Here is a 13,513-nt window from a genome sequence, read left to right on the forward strand (position 1 = left end):
TCCTCTATCTCCAGTCTTTGTCTCTTATTGCCTGCCCTCTGCCACTCTGGGGCAGACAAATCTCTTTTGTGTTGCGAACTTGTCTTGGGGATCCTGAGCTGAGACATTTCCTTTCAAGAGCAGTGGATGTGGTCTGTGTGGCTCTATAATAGTGGGTCCGGATCACTGAAACACTTGAGCAAACATAAAATGTACAGCACTGTGAGAGAACCCTAATGTAAATTACAGACCAAGAAATAATTATGTCCCAATGCAGGTTCATCGAATGAAACAAAAACGTGCTACCCTGTTAGAGAATGTTGACCATATGGGGTTAGTGTGAGTGTGGGCACATGTGCACGTGAGTATCGATGTCTGTGTTTTATACATATGTATGCATACATAAATGGAAATATATGTACATATAAATAGGAATGTATAATATAATTGAGAATGCATATACATAGTAAATCTATATACTGCTCTTTCAATTTTGCTACAAATCTAAAACTGCTATAATAAAGTCTTTGAGAGAGATGAAAAAATAAACAGATATAATGACATATTTTAAGTGTCTCTTTCATCTTGCCTTAATTGTGGTTGCATGAAACCGTACTATCTTCTCCTAGTGTAACCTTCCTGTAACCATGAGGTAACAAGCCTATGGATGAAAAGCTGACATGCCAAGACAAACAAAACTCTGGATATGTTTGACACTGTGTTGTGGCTTGTGGACCCCACTTAAAACAAGCTGCCTTCAGGCTTCTTGCTATATGAGATAAATGAACGTCCAAATTCTCAGCCACTGTTTATCAGTGATGCAGGGGGTATGGGGGCAGGGGGCATGCCTGTTTTCCTGGCATCACGATGTCACAGGCCATGCACTGAGCCTCTATCTATCCTCACTTTCCAACTAGACAAGGGACTTAACCTAATCAACCTGGACCCTTTCTTCTCAGGCCCTTCGTTTGCTGTATGCAATGATCTTGCTGTAAAGGGATGGGTTAGGTTTAGCTCTCCAGGATGTAGCGAAGTCGATGAGGCAGACTGTCCTTGTGGAGAATGTCTATACTACCAATGATTCTACAACTCCAAGTGGGTTGCAGGGAGAAGGTCTGTGATGCCTTCAGAAGGTGAATTACTCTGATCCCCAGTCGCTGTGACACAATGGCTTATTGCTCCCACAATGATGTGATACAATATGGCTGACCTTTAAGGTAGATTATCCCCACAGGCCTGATCTAATCTCAAAGTCATCAAAAGCAGAGAGCTTTCCCCATAGCTGGACCAGAGTGGAAGTCAGGGAGATCCAAAATGTGAGGAGAACCCAGCACATCCTTGGTTTGGAAGCTGAAGAGGCACACGTAGCAAAGCATTTGGGTAAAACTGAGAAAATTGCTCCAATTCGGCAAGGAAATGGGCCTCTCCAACCTACAACCGCAGAGAAATGTGTTTGTAGCTGGTTTCTCCAGATAGAAGCACTGCCTTGCAGAGGAAGCAGAGAGGATCACAAGCCCTCACAAAATCCCAGTAGGTGTGAGGACCATGCTAAGGTTTCAGACGCAGTAAGCATCTCCCAGGAAGGAGACTCTTCAGGAGTTGGGCTGCCCACAGTCCTGTGGGAAGCTCTAGCATGCACTATGAACCCTCAGCCTTAGTGGGATAGGGATTTGGGTCATGCTGCTACCTGAGTCACTTCTCTTCTGTAAGCATCCCCTCACACACTCACTCTCCTGGAATCAACCTCAATAAATTCACTGGTTCGCTTAGGCTCAGATGGAATTCTTACTTTGGTTCAGCGTCGCTCCTCTGCAGTTAGTAGAAAGGGTACCCACCCCAAGGAAGGTTAATACAGTGAATACTGGCTTTTTCCCACATGCGAATTTGTTTGGAAGCAGGCTCTTCCTCAGACCTGGAGCCTCATTTGGCCAACATTTTGTTTTTAGCCCCATGTGATATCCAGAATATATCATCACCTGAACCACCAGACCTATGACCTCCAGAGCAATGATGGAACAAGCGGCTGCTGTTTCCATTGCTGTGCTGTCATGTGTTTGTGATGACATAGTACATCTCAAGAGAAAACTAAGCCCTTTTGGCAACATAACTAACGCTGCATCTCCTGGTCAGCTCGTCAGTAACAACACTAGCATTGTGACATTTAACTGATGCCTATAGTTCTCAGTTAGTCCCGACAACCACAGATGAAGTGTTTTTACTCCATCCAAACATCAACAGCCTGGCTTTTTATTGGTGTTTTGTAGCCCAGACTCATTCCTCAGCAGCACAGTGTCCCTCAGCAGCTCTGCAAGTGAGAGTCCAACTAGGGTACGTTTAAATGACCCAAAGAAAAGTCACCCAGAAGACTGATACACACACACACACACAAAACACAAAACACCTTCTCTTCTCAAGAACTGAAAGACATCAGATGAAGGGAAATGGTTAATGATCAGTATGCAGACTTTATTAAATGAAAATTTCCCTGTGACAACTGAAAATTCATGTCCCAAGACTTGCAGGTGAATTGCCTTTCCTCAAATAATCATCTAGGCGTAACTGGTCCTTTAAATGATGTCTATGTGGATAGCCAGGGGTGTGGAGGATTTTTCTACCACAACTTTACACACAGCAAGCAAACTGCTTCACAATGTGTTGTTTGCATATAGCGGAAATGTGCTTAGATTCCTCCTAGAATTCCACCACTCCATAGCCTTTGACAGATGGCAAATGCATCCCCTGTATGTCACCTGTTCAACACGACATAGCTGTCTTGCCTTCCTGAATGACTCCCTGTCTTTGATGGTGCTATAAGGACCATCAGCATGAAAGTAAAACGTGCAAATGTTCAGACTTGGCCCAAGAGTCTACTGAAGGACCTTCTGGAAGCAGCGCAAAGGAGGTAAATAGCATGCTCCACTTGTAGTGTGATCTGCATTACAGCAGGGTGCACTCGAAATCTGGTAGACTTGCAGTAAAATGATTGCAATCTCTCCTCTCCTGTGGAACACAATAGCTAACTCTGCTGAGGGGGGATTTGAAAAGCTGCAATCCAAGTCTTTCTTCTATGACCAAAGAAACAGAAACCAAGAAGAGCTACCCAAAAAGGGAGAGGGGGCATGCCAAATCTGTCATTTCTCCATGGGAACGTTCTAAAGAATTCTCTTCTGAGGGTTCAGTCACCACAGTCATTTTTCCCTAACTCAAAGGGCTGTGCTGATGGCTAAGACGCACCTCCAAGGAGTTCAGACAGCTCTTTGGAGAGAAAGCTGCTGTGTCTGAGTTAAGAAGACCTAAACATCTGAGAGGCGGAGTTCCACGGTTTCCATGGTGACCACTGAGGAGACAGGTGCACATTCTAATGAGGTTGGCTAGGCTGCCAGCACCCAGGGGGCAAAGGGTGTGGGACATTGCAGAAAAGCTCACACATGCACAAAATCCATGTTAGTGGCTAGCCTGCCTGCAAATTCTCCTTTTAGGAGAGACAGCAGATCTGAGCTCTGTGTTTCTGGCTCTGGGCCAAGGACTTGTCTACCCATTATTTTATTTAGCCATCACTCAAACTTCCTAAAGTTGATTTGCACTCTGCTGCCTTTTGCTGAAGAAATGGAAACAGCTTCCCAGAACGGCTGGGTTTATGAATATGACTATGACCCAGCTAAGCATCGGGTTCTTCTCATATGCTAATGAATTATGTTGCCCCTCTGAGGAGCTCCCCTGAATCAGCAAAAGAGAAACAGAATCTAGGATCTGAGGAACAATCTGAAAGGTCTTATCTCTGAGGACATAAGATGACTGATTTAAAGCTCATCCATCATTAGAGATTCTGAAAAAGTTCTCAAAATGTCCCTTTTGAGAAATTTTATCATGAGAGAATTGGGAGATGGCACAGTTTATAAAGTGCTTGGCATACATGCATGAAGAGCTAAGTTCTCGCTCCAGCACCCACGTAGAAAGCTGGCATAGGAGCACACATATATAATCCCAGTACTGGGAAGGCAAAGATAAGAGGATACCTGGAAATTTCTGGCTGACCTACACAATTAGATTGGTTAGCTCTGGATTCAGTGAGAAACACTGACTCAAAAACAAAAAGTGGGGATCAATCAGGGTTGATACCTGACATTGATGTCTGGCCCCCACATGCACATATGGGGAAGCAGGAGCACGCACACACATACACACACACACACAGCTAAGTTACTGTAAGAAGGAATTCCATAAAGAAGGACAGAAAGACATGAGGATTACATCACTACTGAGCAGGAACTAAGATAACAATTTCTGTGAAACCAAGTGAATAGGTATGAGCTAAATGGTATTGGCAACCTTAGCTATTCACATCCATCCTACATACCTGCCACAGAGCTCAAACATATCACCTTTCGGACATAAACTCCTCAAGTTGAGACTCCTGTCCCTTTTTAAGGGTAGGTGTTTTTAATAGGAAAATAGATGCTAAGGTAATAACAGTGCCCCATGACTTAGCATGAAGTAGAGCCCTGGTGTCCTGTTGCTGGGGGAATGCTCAGCACTGGGAGGCAGAATGAGGAGGGGCCACAAAAAGGAGACACGAAGCCAAGCACAGAGGACAGGGAAATTCCATCTCTAGAAGAATCTAGGATCATCCTGAAGACATTGTACAGAAATCCAACAAGAGAAGTTACTCTAATAATAAAACAGATGGGTTTCTATTTCTCTACATCACTTTACAAACAGAAAGGAAACTATCTTCCATATTTTTCATCTGGGATGTATGTGTGACCTGTGTGTGTCTGTGTGTCTCTGTGTGTGTGTGTCTATGTGTGTGTCTGTGTGTGTGTCTGTGTCTCTGTGTGTCTGTGTGTGTGTGTGTGTGTGTATGCACACATGAGCATATCATGGCTCATAGATGATTTGTAAGAGTCATGTGGGTCCTGGAGACTGAATTCGGGTTAGCAGGAGGCACCCTCACCCACTGAACTGTCTAGCCTGCTTACTATCTTCCATAAGGGGACCAAAGTCATTGTTCAAATGTGACAGGTGTTAGTTAAGGTGATCCTATTAAAAGTCAGGGCCTTTAGGGGGGATTAGTCATGAGGGCTCCTCCTTCACCAATATAGGGTTAAAGCCCCTTTAACAGACATCATGTAATGCCAAGATACTTTTTCTTTTCATTGCCTTATCACCCTTCTCTCGGGGCAATCACACCTTGAAAGGGGAGCACAGCCCCTCACCAGGCTTCTGAACCTTCATCCTATACATCCAGTCTCCAACCTGTGGGAAATAAGTTCCAGCCGTTTCTATGCCATCCTGCCTCAGGCATTTCATTATAGCAGTATTAACTGACTAAGACGGTGAGTGGGCCTTACATCTTCGGGAAATCTGTGCTGGTAATCCATTCTTAACCTCCTTTGATCCTGTAAGCACCACAAGGCAGGAAGTTATTCAAGAAAAAGACGTCTAGACACAGTCCTCTGTCCACATCCTCGAAAAGAGAAAACACAATCATAGCATTCAACTATTCCATTCGGTCAGAACCCTTGGCACTGCCTCCTCAGCCCTAATAGGCTAAAGCCAATGAATCCAGTAAGGAGGGTTTAAGTTGGTACGGTACTCACTCGAAAAACCTTTTCCACTCTTGCAATGCTTTTGCCAAAGATGGTTCCAAGTTGGTCTCCAATTCCAGCCAATAAGAAACCAAAAAGCGGGATCCCAAAGATGGCATATAAAATACAAAAGATTTTGCCTCCTTCAGTGCTCGGAGCAATATTCCCATACCCTGGGGAGAGAGAGAGGAGAGGGGAGAGGAAGCAGTCAGGTGACGGAGAAAGTAGAGCATTGACCAAAGAATCCACAGACTTTCATATTCTCCAAAGCCCTTTACAGTATAAAACAGAGTCTCCTGGCTTCCCTCCCTATAAATCGTCTCAGTGTTTCAGAGATCTCAATACATTTTAAGACGTATGTGGTCGGCCAGAGCTGTGTTTCTGGTGGAAAAACGATCCTTTTCTCTTCAGAAACATCATCTATCATGGACACCATTGAATGGCACAAAAAGTTTCACCTTCGCCTCTATAGACAGAGCCTCCACATACACTACTGCTCCACTGTGTCCTCCTTACCTGGACTTGCTATATTCAACATCTGCTTTCACGGAGTAATAGGCACTGAACAGTAACGAGGAAACTGGTCTACTACAAACTCAGAAGGGACAAGGGACTTAGCCTTCCCTCCCCCAGGTAGGTAATCCTGGCAATGGAGAAACATGAGTAAGCAGAGACTCTGTGCCTCTTTACTCTAATGGCAGTGAAGCCAAGCTGTGCCCAACTCTCTCTCCTGGGAATGGCACCCAATCCCTGCCTCTTGTATCTCTGTCCATTACCCTTGCACCCAGAGCAGTCAGTGCTAAATACATGTTGATGGAATTGAGGCTTGAACATAAAGGATTCCATCTATAATGAGGTCAATTGAAATGAGTTCCGTTGTTTGGAAACATGAACATCTGCATTCTTAAGAGTTATGCAATTATGTCAGTCATTCATGTAGAGTGAGTGTTGGGAGTATCCCATATAAATAGGGCTAGCGATAATATTACTGGAAGAAAGAAGCTTACAATATTAGCACAATTTACATAGGGTGAAAGCCTCAAGTCATTGGTAGTCATTTTCTTGTCAATTATCATTACAGTCTTACAGCAGTCACTTAACAGTCTCCCCAGTTCAGGTGGTTCAAGTAGGGTCTGTTTCCGAATCCATGCAATGGGTGAAGTATATTGTTCCACGGCAAGAGACACATTTGAGAACATAGCACAGAGAGGAACAATGTTCTTAGCATGGCCAAAAAAGAAAAACGTGTTCTTGGACATCACTCCTGCTCCGGTGGGCACGGAGACCTCGCTCTCAGATTCTGCCTGGGGGGTAAGTCACTTGGCTACTCCTTAACAATCTTGTGCTCAGAATCATTCAAGCCTCTTGCCACAAATTATTTAGATTGCAGTTTCCGTTTCTCAGATGAGTGTTCAGGCAAGACTTCCTAATCTTGTTTTCTTTTGCTCACTATCTTGTTGGTTCAAATGTGCGACAAAGCTCCTGGGACTTCTCAGATGCTTTCAAGATCTTGGACAAAATGATGTTGCCGGGCATACCCACCCAGAATAACCTGATTTACACTGACTTATTTGGTTAGAAAGAGAACTGTAAGGAGCCGTCCTCACATTCGCCATTATAAGATGGCACTGACACCTGTGTTCTAAGTAGTAAACAAACCATCTGCACATGCGCTGGGGTAGTTTCCCACCCCATGTGCTCTGCCTTTCCCGTGACGACAACTCTGGCTGATGGGCTGCAGCCAATCAGGGAGTGACACGTCCGAGGCGGAGGACAGTCCTCCATAAAAGGGAGGGGGCTCCGCCATCTCTCTCTCTCTCTGGCTCTCTTCTCCACTGGCTCCTGATGGGGTAAGCAATAAAGCTTGTGCCGCAGAAGATTCCGGTTGCCCTGAGTGTGTTCTTACCAGGGGGAACAAAAGCGGCGGGCAACAGAGAACAAGCGTGTCTCTGCAGCTTCGCATTGCAGCTTCGCATTGTCTTGGAAATATTCTAGAAACTTGTAGAGACATCGACTCAACTTCAGCTTGACTGTCTCATGACAGCTTCGTTTCAGGCAATACAGATTTTCTGTTAGTTCATCTCAGAAAGATATTATAGACCAAACTGAAGCCCTGGGCCTGCTGAGTATGCAGTTATTAATCTAAACAAGCTCTACACATGTCCTCTGGTCAGCTCACAGGCATGCTGGTGTCACCCAGAGAAACAAGAGAAAAGCTTAGACCCATGTAATCTTTCCAAATCTTATGGTATCAGAGATAGTCAAGAAAAATGTGAACAAAAAAGTATTTGGTGGTAGCAGTAGTAGAATTGGTTGGCATTTCACAGATCGGACTATCATGGTGAAAAAAAATTGGGTTCTCTAGTAAAGTGGTTAATAAGGCAATATTCAAATATGTCATGAGTGCATATGTGTGTGTGTGTGTGTGTGTACAGTTGACACAATGTGTGCATGAGTGTGTGAACAATTTTAGCTCAATGACTTAAGTGGACCCATGGTGCCTGTGTGGTAAACATGGTAGCTATTGGGGAACCAAACACCACTGAGACGGAGAAATAGAGAAGACAGCTCGCCTGCTCCATGAGTACCTTCTCGAAAAGAATGTAACTAGCATCTTGGATATAGGCAAAGCAAAAGGAGTCCAGAAGTCCCTCTACCAATCAGTTGCTGCTGAGTCTCAGTGAAGGAAGGCTGACCAGCCCAGCAAGGACACAGAAACAAAGAGGTTATTACAGAAGAGGGCCATATGGGTCTTGGTTCTGTTTGCCCCTAAGTAGAACACATCTCAAAGTCCTTGAAGAGAAAGCCAGTCCTAAATCTTGGGTACTATCTCTCTCTGACTCAACAGAACCCATCTTGTACCCAAAGTACCCAACAGTGTTTTAAAGCAACTTAGTCCTGAGACACAAAAAGCTTCCCACCTACTTTGTATGTGCCCAAATAAAATCTTTGCCAAACTGTGCCTTTCAGGTATACCCTGTGGAACCAACCTGTCTATACTTGCATAATTTGCATGAGGTATGCAAGTCACACAGGATCTCACACTCAGAAAGGGCCTATGTACAAAGTAAAAAAAAAAAAAAAAAGTTTGTGTGCACACAAATAAACACTGGAGAAGTCAGGAAAAGTTAAGCACACAGCTTATCATTTCAATGGAATGAGGTGCTTAACTGTTCCTCTTAGAATGCTGAGAATAAACACAGTTTACAACCTAGAGAGCCTCTGCTGCCTGATGAGCCAGGCTCTGCCCGTGTCTCCCACAATTTATGCTTTTCTTATCCCAAACATTTCTGTTTAAATCTGGAACAGTGCTTCTAGGCTACAAAACTCATCCTTGTGAATTATGTCACTTGTGCCTTATGACTAAGTGACTCCTGTGTTATCTCAGGGCCAGGCCAATCCTGATACCTGCTGGCATTGTGTTTACCTCAGTCATTCTCCCTAGACCCTAAATCTTGGGTACTGTCTATCTCTGAGTCAACAGTACCTATCTTGTACACAAAGTACCCAATAGTGCTTTTTAAAGAATCTCAGTGTACACATATCTTAACATTGTTGTGCACTGGGAACTGAGTTAACTGTTTTCAGAAAACACTTTTTTCCCAAAATTGTGCTATGCTTAAATATGGCTGAAGTAAATGACTGGTGTCAGACTCTCGAAGTCTTGGCCCGGCACTCGTTACATAAAACCTACTAAACCGAGTTTCATGCCTCCCTCACCTGTATCATTTCCCTGCTGGCTGTAAGTCTGGAGGGGCCTTCCACAGTCCTGCGCTTGGTTGACTATGCTGATGCTTCTGTTGGTATTCTTAATCACTTTTTAATAATGAACCATGCGTTTTCAGTTTGCACCAAGCCCTGCTGACCTTGGTAAATGACACTAGGATCCATTGCTTACTTACTGTGACATAATGGGTAAGTTGTTTAACTTTTCCAGCTCTCATTCTTGCCATAGATAAATGAGGCTAATCCCTACCCTATGTGGTTATTACAAGTTTGAATGAAGAGCATGTGTGTGGACCACGCTACCCTCTAACAGTAACTGTTAGGTACAATGGTCGCTATTTGGGTGGCCATGGATTAAACATCCAATCACAGTATTTAATAAGTTCAAGCCACTACTTCAATACCTTTTCTGGTCCAACCCTTTGTTAATGCTACTAGGCAAGAAACATAGTCACCAGCTACCTCCTGACACTTGACCAGGAGGTATATGATCCTAAAAATGTCACAAAGACTAAAATCTAATTTTGTTTCATAGCCATTGGTAATAATGTGGACTCAAGCAGGGCTGGAACCTGGAGGCAGGCGCTGATGCAGAGGCCATGTTGGGGGGGACTTGAGGGAAGGGAAGGGTTGCTGCTTACTGGCTTTCTCTGCCTGCTTTCTTATAGAACCCAGGAGCACCAGCCCAGGGATGACACCACCCACAATGAGCTGGGCCCTCCCACTTGATCAATAGTTGAGAAAATGCCTTGCAGCTGGATCTCATGGAGACATTTCCTCAACTGGGGCTCCTTTCTCTGTGATGACTCTAGCTTCTGTTTAGTTGACACACAAAACCAGACCATTCAGGCTGTTAAACCTCGTTATATAAGGGATGATGAAATGGAAAAACAGTCCACTGTGCAGACATTTTTGTTTTGAATATTTTCAATCGATAATTCATTGGAGTCTATGATATGAAAGCACAGATACAGAAGGCCGATGGCTTAAGCATAATCTATATATATATCAGCACATGAAAGGCTTTTTTAAAAAAAGCAGAAAGACACTGTGTAGTTATACTGCTTTTCAGAAAAGGCCCTACCTAACACATGTAACTTCATGCTACACATGAGAGTCTTTCTGGAAAGTGATTTGGCAAGCCCTTAAAAGCTCCAAGCCCTTTGACAGAGCAATCTCTGTGGACCTTTTCCAAGGAAACATCCAACATCCTGGTTAAAGGTTTCCACCATGTTATTGGGAGGGTCACAAAAGTAGATACATCTTAATCCCTCCACATGTGACGGCGGTATGGGTACTGAACCAAAGAGGGACATCTATTATGGGCTGTGCAAAGAGCTCTGAAGCCCTCACAGTGCTCATAGTGGAGGGACATGGCAACCACATCAGCTTGCAAACTATCTTTTGACCTAGAGCTATCAGAACAGGCTCTGAGCCACACAGTTAATGAGATGGAGCTTCCCACGAGAATGACTCCACTTCCCTGACTCCTAGATAGTGGGAAATTTCTCAGGAACAGCTGAAAAATGACCAAGCCCTGACACTACTTGTAAGCCTTGCCATAAGCCTTGCAGTGAACTTACTGTAAGTACCTATTAGCTTTTTGAAATGTAGCAATTTGTTTCTCATCTCATTACTTCTTACATTGTATCAAGCTACTTTTTTTTAACTTCTCTAACTGTATGGCTTTATAATGGCCCTCTGGAATTAAATTTTCCTCAGCTAAATAGTATTCAACTTACAATTCATTTTGTCTTCGGTAATAGAAAGAGAGGAAAAGGTAACATTTTTTTTTTAAGTTTCATAGAACAGGGACTCAGCCTGCTTTGGGTAGTGGGTTATATTTTTTTGTCTATGTGGTTGTTTTGTAGTGGTTGCCTGTTGGTAGACAGCATCTTCATAATTCAGAAAAAAAGGTCCTGATCCTACACACAATTGGTTGAAGAGTGATCAGTCTCTTTCTGCAGAGGAAACAACCTCTCAAATAGCCAAGATAAGGACACATGAACCCAGAGGCTCATCCAACAGGAAAGCTCCATCTAAGACTTAAACGAAGATCATGTGGCTCAAAGATGGCTGCTTCAGTGACCAGAGGAGTCGAGCAATGATCACTGGGTCAAAGGGGATTTACGGACTCACTATGAACTCTCTTCCCTCTGTGCACATTGGTTTGGAATGCCTAGATTATAGACAATCCAAGCCTAAAAATCCCACTCACTCTAGAAAAATAGAAAATGTGATATATTTCTTACTATTTTGCAAGTAGCTCCAAGAGCTCACAGGACACGAGCAGGGTCCACTTACCCCTCGTCCTTTCCTTACTCTGGGAGTGTTAGTTCAACTAACAGAGAAACCTACTGAGAGAAGACGACTGGGAAGGTCCAGGGGGGAGTGTGGGCAGGGGTGTAGCTCTTTCTTTTCCAAGCTTACCATCAGTAAGAAAGTAAGGAATCCATGCCCTCCAAAGTTCAAGCAAAATCCCAAGAAGTTGTCAGCCATTTTGAACTGATAACTCTAGCCACAGTCTGAATTTCTTTGTATAGGTAATATCATTCTTCTCCGGGGCCTAGTGTTCATGAGTGGAAAAGGAAGATCGGATATGCTGTTGTTAGGAGTAGGGTGAATTTTTAAAAAAGAATGTATGTGTAGGTGGCTGAAAAAACAAGTAAAGATTAATAAATACCATTAGTGCTTTACTGAGAAGCATAGCAGTGCTTCAGCATAGAGTTTTTCAATGCATCAGACAAAACCTTGATTTAGCAATCGCCTACCACAAGGAAATGATTTTTTTTCTATTATATGTAGTAACCCCTAATAGCTCATGGACTCAATGCTGGCACTCAAGAGATTTTTCCAAAGTACATTTTTTTAAATGGCCAAGACGCCTCAACTTTGATTAGTTTATAGTCCTCTTAAGATGCATAATGCCTTTCTTCATCCTAATAGCCAGACTGTCAAACACATTCTAACCTGACATTATGCGTATCTGAGGGATGACAGTGATGTCGTTAGGTTGGCTGAGGTTCATAGGCCACATGCTTTTGTTGTTTGGTGTGGTGAATCTGTGGATTCCAATAGCCTGAGCTGAACTGGAGCTCACAGAGGTGCTAGGTGCAAAACTGCATGCCTCATGGATACTTGGAACTCTGACGATAATAGCTTGTGTTAATAAATTTAAGAATTGCAAATGTAAAATAGATTGTCATCTAATTAGATTAAGAAAGTTGGTTGTTACCCATGGAAGGAGTTACAAAGTTTGGAACTGAGACAAAAGGATGGACCATCTAGAGACTGCCACACCCGGGGATCCATCGCATAATCAGCCCCCAAACCCTGATACCATTGCATACACCAGCAAGATTTTGCTGAAAGGACCCTGATATAGCTGTCTCTTCTGAGGCTATGCCAGGGCCTGGCAAACACAGAAGTGGATGCTCACAGTCAGCTATTGGATGGAACACAGGGCCCCCAATGGAGGAGCTAGAGAAAGTACCCAAGGAGCTAAAGGGTCTGCAACAATATGAATTAACCAGTACCCCCAGAGCTCATGTCTCTAGCTGCATATGTATCAGAAGATGGCCTAGTTGGCCATCATTGGGAAGAGAGGTCCCTTGGTCTTACAAACTTTATATGCCTCAGTACAGGGGAATGCTAGGGCCAAGAAGTGGGAGTGGGTGGGTAGGGGAATGAGGGGGGGAGGGTATGGGGGACTTTTGGGATAGCATTTGAAATGTAAATGAAGAAAATACCTAATAAAAAAAGAAAAGGAAAAGAAAGTTGGTTGTTAATTTTAGGTGTTTACCCAATTGGGTTATGAATACCTAGAAAACTGATAAAGTATTATTATTTTATTATTGGATGTGTTTGTAAAAATATGTTTCTAGATGTTTCCACAGGACATGGTCATGTGAGTTACTGGACTAAATATGGAAGATCCAGCATCAATGTAGGCAAGACCATCTGATTGGCTGAGAGCTTGGACAGAGCAAAAAAGAAGAAGGCATAGAAAAGAGCGTTCTCTCTCTCTCTCTCTCTCTCTCTCTCTCTCTCTCTCTCACTCACTCACTCACTCTCTCTCACTCTCTCTCACTCTCTCTCTCTCTCTCTCCATTCCTCCCTCTCTCCCTCCCTCCCTTCCATATTGGCATATATACAGGTGAGGTGCATTCTTCTGTCCCTACCCTTGGGCATCAGAACTCCAGCCTCTCTGGCCTGTAGTC

General features: G+C 43.6%; 1 protein-coding gene across 3 annotated transcripts in view; it reads right to left on the minus strand.

Annotated features, from left to right (window-relative positions):
- Positions 1–13,513, minus strand: part of Kcnk10 (potassium two pore domain channel subfamily K member 10) — a 136,020-nt gene that overhangs the window by 40,215 nt on the left and 82,292 nt on the right. For all 3 annotated transcript variants that reach the window (XM_085830607.1, XM_085830606.1, XM_021179327.3), the window contains exon 4: positions 5,580–5,740. In XM_085830607.1, coding sequence (XP_085686733.1) covers positions 5,580–5,740 — 161 coding nt within the window. The remainder of the gene's footprint in view (positions 1–5,579; positions 5,741–13,513) is intronic.

This window comes from Mus caroli, unplaced genomic scaffold, assembly GCF_978045245.1.
Source record: "Mus caroli unplaced genomic scaffold, Mus_caroli_1 scaffold_14, whole genome shotgun sequence".
Classification (NCBI taxonomy): Eukaryota; Metazoa; Chordata; class Mammalia; order Rodentia; family Muridae; genus Mus; species Mus caroli.